The sequence below is a fragment of the Lycium barbarum genome, chromosome 2 (assembly GCF_019175385.1).
Source record: "Lycium barbarum isolate Lr01 chromosome 2, ASM1917538v2, whole genome shotgun sequence".
Lineage (NCBI taxonomy): Eukaryota > Viridiplantae > Streptophyta > Magnoliopsida > Solanales > Solanaceae > Lycium > Lycium barbarum.
Window position 1 is genome coordinate 128,541,058 of NC_083338.1, and position 7,611 is coordinate 128,548,668.

General features: G+C 37.0%; 1 protein-coding gene across 1 annotated transcript; it reads right to left on the minus strand.

The window, feature by feature from the left end:
* Positions 1 to 62: 62 nt before the first annotated feature.
* LOC132627187 (uncharacterized) lies at positions 63 to 5,816 on the minus strand. Its single transcript, XM_060342382.1, has 5 exons — positions 5,518 to 5,816; positions 2,239 to 2,377; positions 1,699 to 1,730; positions 944 to 1,030; positions 63 to 613 (listed from the first exon to the last, which is right to left on the minus strand). The coding sequence occupies exons 1-5, from the start codon at positions 5,707 to 5,709 to the stop codon at positions 479 to 481; spliced, it is 585 nt and encodes a 194-aa protein (XP_060198365.1). The 5' UTR covers positions 5,710 to 5,816; the 3' UTR covers positions 63 to 478.
* Positions 5,817 to 7,611: the final 1,795 nt, after the last annotated feature.

The window sequence follows — 7,611 nt, forward strand, 5'->3', positions numbered from 1 at the left end:
AGTGGTAGGTTAATTATTCCATTTAAGAAGTGCATGTTACAAGTAGAAAAGGGAAAAAAAGATCAAAGTAACTACTCATTTACCATCACCATTGTAAAACAAAGTCTTTTCACCGGCTAACGGTTTTCAGATGCACTTTTGAATGTAAAAACGTCGTTGACTTGATTTGCTTACCAGAAACTGTAGATTTTACTAATCTGAATTATCAAACTAACGAAGCCATGAAGTAACTCTAGGTCATCTATATTACAAGTAGACATTTTAAGTGTTGGGCATCCTGTTTTATCATTGTCAACCCTTCTGGCTATTCTGTCCTCACTGATATGCACACATACAACTCCTATTACTGCGCCGGCATTTTGAGAAGTGGTTACTCGAAGTCAAATGTGACAGAAGACATTCCCTAACTTCAGGATCTTATCAGGTTATCAGAACAAAGCAGCATCCGTAATGAGATTACCCCTACGTTTTCAAACCTTCAAGCGCTCTTAGTTTTGTCCACTACAGCAAAGCGGTTTTGGTTCATGCTCAAACCCGATGTCTGTAACTGTTTTCTCCTCTGAATATGATGCAAGGCAGCTTGTCGATCATTACGCGCCTCTACAGAATCGGGCTGCAAAACAAGTCTAAGTCACTTGGGTGCATAAATAGCAGACTAAGCACGGGTGCATCAAATAAAGAAGCAGTCAATAACATGCTTGGCACAATATTCCACTGACATTTCAGAGCTAGGATGTGACAAAAGCAAGATCAATAGAGTTTGGCAATTGCTTAAATGTCATAAGACAGTTTGTTCTCCAGATACAAAGGTAATGCTGACACTGGAGTATTATTCAAATAACATTCATTTATTCACGAGGGAGCAATCAAGGAAACATCTCAGTGAAAAAAGGACCCCAAGAAGAAGCAGGCGTGAGCATTAGTAACAAAATTCAATCTGTACCTTGATGGCTAGTGCTCTGTCTAAGCTTTCGATAGCACTATCGGGCTCACCGTAATTCAGCTGTGCCCTACCAAGGGTGACCCACGCCTGCAGCAGACAGAAGAACTTGCAATAAGCACTGGAATAAAGTAGCGTCCATTCTAAGAGGTAGTTGAAGTTGACAAGCTTGCCGTCAACTGCTTTTTAGTCTAAGCTTCATTTTGCAAAGCTGTTAATAGTTCGGATATAAGGAAAAAAAGGAATAGAAGAAGAGCTTGTGCCTTTTGCTTGATCATCCCATAGAGCTCTAAGCTTAACTTTGCATGCAAGTATGACCAGGAAACTCAAAGTGCAAAGCTGCTTCTATCATGAGATAGTTTGTCGGTATGCTACTAATTATCAGTCTTACACTCTAAAACAAGTACTTTATTACCAAGTGAAGACAAAGAAGCATTGAATTTGCATAGTCTAGGGAATAGATGAAAGAAGAGCAAATAATGTTCACATTGGGTGAATAATTAAGGCTGAAAGTCAGAGGACTTTGTCTATTAAAACTAACCCATATTGACAAATTAGTCTTACATGTACTGAAACTGCACAGATCATAGATAAAAATCAATGTTACATTGTTCAGAAGGATCCCCCACGATATAAGCAAGGGTGGTGTGGGATCCCAATTATGGCAGTGCACCGTGAGTTGCATTTACATTCCTAAAGCAGGTATATTTACAGCAGGTGAAACAATAGCAGAACTGAATGATAACAGTTTCACACACCTCACCCCAGCTTGGTTCCAACTCAGTTGCACCTGTTCAAACAGGAAGCAGGTGAGTCATGAAATTATATCATCAGAAGTTATTTTATATACAAATGCAGATCAATGACTTAAAAGGGCATTATTGACCATGAAAGTAGGCTAAAAGCCAACTTTGAATATCTCTATGCCAGATATAGATTTGCAATGGGAAGAATGTGGAAAAGAAAATTTCCTCACGTTAAGGAAAAGTAAAAATGAAAAATATTAAGGAAAAGTAAAAATTAAAAAAATAAACTTAGTATTGCTCTAGGTTACCACATTTGCCTGGTATCAAAATCATATTTGAAATGATATATTTGTCAGATTTATCCATAACCTTAAAGATGTGTCAAAAGTAGGCATTAAGAAGCTTCAGAGCCTAAAAGTAGGTCCACAACCTTTCATGAGATATAACATTGAAAATAAATCCAAGTGAAAAGTGCAAATGGCATTATCTAAGAATAACTTGCTCAACAAATGAGGAGAATTCATTCAAATTAATGTAAGTGTAAAAACATACGAGTAGCAGCTTTTAGCGCCTTCCATGTTTCTCCAAGTTCAAGCAAAATTTGAGCCTTCTGTTCATGTAGAATGGCACGATCTGGCATCAAAAGTAGAGCAGATTCCCACTTCCCAAGTGCTTCACTATATTTTCCTTCCTTCAATAGAAAAAAGAAAAAAAAAAAAAAAAAGACTTAACCCCAGCTGCCGGCTCATGCTGTTGGAAATGATATCAGCAATCAATGAAGTGTTCAAAACTTATCCACCATACAATAAGCTTAGCACTGTGTTTAGCCTCAGCTATCAGTGTTAATGCAAAATGTGGTACAACCTCACCTCCATACAAGCAACTGTATTAAGTCTTACTTTCTCCAGTACATTTACCATTGTGTTTAGCATTGCCTTAAAGTGTCATGCAAAATATAGTTCATGAGATCACTTCACACTCAACTTAACATAGCATTAAAGCTAATCTTTTTCCAAAAAAGTATTAGTGTTATCCCCTCTTCCCCACAGGAATAAAAATGTGTTAGTTAACATAGCAAGCAGCTGTGCATAGTCTTACTTTCTACAATACAAAGAGGCTAGTTTCAAGACTCAAATCTTCACTTCAATTCACCTTCTTACAGTAAACTTACTGCAGTGTTGAGGCTCGCTTTTAAGTGGTGGTGCAAAATGCAGGACAACCATTTGGCAAATAACCTTCTTTTTCACATTGCAAGGCAACTATTTGAAAGACTGAAACTTTGACCTCCAACTCACAGCTCCAAACTTAATGTTGTACTAACACAATTAATTTCTAACGGGTCATTTGGTTCGCAAATAAGTTATACCGGGATTATAATGTGGGGATTATAATATATATACTTCTTTTTTAGATGTTCGATTCATTGGATTAAAAATGAGATATACGGAGTATGATATGAAACTGTGCTTGGTTTTACAATGGATAAACTGGGATAAAATTTTATTTACAATTTTTTTTTTTGATAATCGTCCGGGCCAGATTGCGTGCACCTCAACTAATTCCAGGGGATACCTATGACCTCTAGCCAGCAACAGTTACCAGCTAACTCTATCCACCAGGGCTAGGACAGATGGGAAGAAACCACCTCGTGTTTTGTCTCTACTGGGATTTGAACTTGAGACCTCATGGTGCTCAACTCACTTCACTGACTACTAGGCCACACCTTGACTTTCTTAAAAGACTTTGGGAGAAGAGGTTTGGAGAATAACATTTTTGTCATTTGATTGCTTTATCCCGGGATAGCTAATCCCTGGATTGTTATCCCACATTGAATGTCATCTAGAAATAATACCAACTTTTTTTATAGGACATCTGTAAGCTCTAGTTTTTTTGCTGTTTCAGGGTAGTTTCAGCCTACCAAGGGATGTAAGATTATACCTCATCACCATATGATGAGTTTTTTGTGTGAATACAAAGTTACCTTTTACTCAAAAAAAAAATAATACCAACTTTTTTTAGCAAGGGGGAGAAAGTAATTTAGGGTTGTTCCGAGAATCGAACTCGCGAAAAAAATAATACCAAAATTGTGGTATAAGCAATCCCAGAACTGCTTTGCCGGAAAGATAAATCAAACCAAACAGGGGATTAAATAATCCTGCCTTCTATCCCTGGAACATTTCATATAGTTTGAGAGCTGGATCGAGTTTTAAAGCGTGGTTATGGCGGAATGGAATGGGCCCTATCCCGCGAAGGAGAGGAACCTGTCATGTAAGGAATTTAGGTCAAAACTACGCTCTTTCAGCCGGTTTAGTATAGTAGTAGTTTCAAATCAATGCAAGCCAATGGAAACCCATTTTTCTTTATTCCATGAACCAAGTGACTCCTAAATGTTTTTTTTTTGGGAGTGGGATAAGGTTTAGGTAATGGGAGCGTTATCCAAATCTGGGGTCTGGGCATGCCTCAGCCCTCAGCAAGGAATTACCCTGGATTTATAAAATGCCCAGCAAAATGGCAGCAGGAAACGACATAGGCAAGCGAAACATTTGATCCTTACCAACTGTCCAACCATTATTTGTAACTCTTGATTATTGTTACATGTAAGAACTTCACACAATCAAAATACAAGATGCTCAATTTATCTCGGAGACCTACATTAAAACATTTACCTACTTACCTTACAATGACTCTTTCCTCCTAAGACCTTACTGAGGCAAAAAGTAATATGTTTAGTTCCGAGAACCCAAGATAGCCTTCTTCATCCAAAACGAAGAGGGACAAGGACAAACAGGTAGAAGAAAACAAGCTATCCGGTTAAATATGTGCATCCAATACATGTCTACCAATAGAACAACAACTCTAACTAAGTTCAGTAATCAGACGAAATAAAAACCTCCCTAATAGTAACAACACACCCAGCCTGCCTTACTCTGGAGTTCCTAAGGAAATAGAGTTACTACTGATGCAGCACAAACAAGAAGGAGTTGAACTAAGAAGGGGAAAAAGGAAGAAGAAAAGAGAGAAAAGAAAGACAAAGGAGTGACATAAAGAGAGGGGACGACAATGCACCCAAGGCGCTGCTTAGCAGTTGAGGAGTTAAGAAAGACCATGGTATACGAGGGTTGAATGAAACTGAAGCAAAAAGTTTGGTGATTTCTTTCCAATTGCTTAAACCTCTGTGAACAGCGTTATTATGTATGGATGTAGGGATCGATCAAATACTCAAGGACTAGGAGCATGAGATTTGGCCCGGACACCACTTTATTATTATTATTATTTTTTAATTGGGGTGCGGGAAGGGGAAATGGGGGAGGGGATTACAATTGAACCCTCACCAACAAGGTGAAAGTTCAGGTAGCTAACCAACTGAATTTCGCGGACACCACTTCTATCTCAAGATGATCGAAACACCAATTTAATTCTTAAATATTCAACGAAGTAAATGAAGCTTAAATAGAGGCAATAAAACAACTTAGAACTATTGAAATTACTAACACTCCATAAGAATAAACCTCATCTCTAACATGAGAGAAACTTCTATTTTATTTCCAACTAAATAGTAAATACGGATAAAGGGTATCAAGTGATAGCCATATCATCCAGCTGAAATATTCAACAACTAATCACACCTATTTTTCAACCTTCACCTTCAATTCTTCCACATAATTTTCTCTAAAAGTTTCAACTTTAACATCATCAACAAAGATGCTCGCTCACATAATAAAAAGAAGAAATAACCTCATACAGATTAAAGAAAAAAGGATCAAGAACTGAAGAATACCAAAAAGAAGTCTAATGGAAAAGAAATAAAGAAAACCCAAAGTGAGGAAATACCTCAGCAAGTTTATTTCCTAGTTGTTGAAAAGACTCAACAGTATCAACATCATTACTCTCCGATATTGCTTCTTCGTTTCTTGGAACTTTCTCCTTGGAATGATGGTCACTACTATTTTCATCTTCGAAAGGAAGGTTTTCAAATTGGGAAATAGGTCTCTTGTTCGGTTTCTTCTTCCATGTCATCTTCATTTTCTTTCAGTAAAAACAATTCCGAGCTTTTCTCAGTTTGGCTCAAAGGAACACAAAAAGGTTTCCAAAGTATGGTCAGATAACTTTATCACTCTAATAATAAGGTCACAAAAATTTGTTAAGTTTTTACCCATTTATAAAGAGAAAAATTATCTTGATAGATAGATTTTATCATTATTATAAGTAAATTTTTTAATGATTTTTTTATTTATTATAATACATGTAACAAAAAGTAATTCTGCATATGACTTTATTGCAGTGGGTAAGGTTTAATAACTTTATTATTATAGAGGTTGAATTTTTAATTTCTTTTATTAATTGGATACTTAATATATAGACAAAATTATATTACCTTAGTTTTTTTAAAGGTTAAAGGCAGCATTCCATCCGGGGGGATGCCTTGTGTTAACAAAATATTAGTAGCAATACCATCTGCAATTCCCATGTCACGCAGGACATTTTTGTTACCATAGCTAACTAGAGCAATACAAACACTAATTGTAAGATGCTCAACAAAAAGTTGGCCTGCATTACGGATATTACCATAGTTGGTATAATATAATTGAGTCTTCTGTGATTTCGTTCTCAAAATCACCAATCCTAACTTCAAAGTTCAATTACTTGTTCTCTCTCCCCCCATTGCCTTGTATTTGTAACCCAACATAACTCTCGACATTATATTTCCTCACGCCGCAAGGATCCTTAGTTTTCTAGGTCTGGGCTTCTCACGATTAGCTTACGCGCCGAGCTCCCTGGAGAGGCCAAGCAGTCTTGATCACAGTTTAGCTCACGATCCTCCAGAATTTGTTGTTCCAACATTTCTCCTGGGAGTTGTTCTACCTATTCCGCTGTAAGCTCGCTCTGGAGGCAGTAACGGTGTCAGGATTTTCATTAAGGGAGTTCAACATCGACTATATACATAAAAAATAATTTTAATCTTGTATATACAAAGTAATTTTTTGCTGAAGGGGTTTGGGTGAATCCCCTAGCCACCACCTGACTTCGCCCCTGCCTGGAGGCCTCAGTCTTGCCAAGCCTAGGCTTCTCGCCCCCAGGCTCGCTTAGTGAGAATCTTACCTGTGCCTAGACTTGGCTTAGGCACCTCTCTAGCACTTTGAGGGAAAGGCGAGGAGGCCTTGAACTTGCCCCTCATTCCACTTTCAGTTTTTTGACACAGTCTTGATGTTTTACCCATTGAACCTCCACCTATGATATATGACATACAATACATGCATTATCATATCCAAAGTGCCTTGTGCCTTTTTGTTGTTTCTTTGTACTCAGATATTGACAAATGTTGCATGACTAGTTGTGGGATTGCAGTTTTTGTTACTATTTCATTGCTATGTTATTACAACTTATGTTGCTTTATTAAATTCCGTTACTGCGTATGAAATGGAATGTTGATAAGATAGTCGGTTCACTTAGCGTCGAAGGTGTTCGCTAAGTGCTGCCAATCACGGCCATTCGGTATTGTAGGATATGGATTTCAATATTTACCTTAATTTTTCACCTCATATTAAAATGAAAATGTGAGCAGTCCTATCCACTTTAGTTTAAAATCAGAAATTAACAACAGAGCAACACTAGTAAAAAGGAAAATTAACAAACGGAAATGAGGACTCGTGTCACAACTTACAACATCCTTGAAGTATGATTAGCAAAAGAAATATCACCCTCACAAAAATACAAAGTAGTTTATTGAGTTTAACTTATATATATACATCAACATAACAAAGAATCAGGCAAATTAATAGTGTAAAAACTAAATATTCTTTACACTACTGTCGATATATATAACGTAAACTCCTCTGTAATTGAAATGCATCTGAATCAAATAAATACATTATTCAATACTATAAGCACAAGCCAAAAAGCAGGTTCATTATATTAACGGGGCTA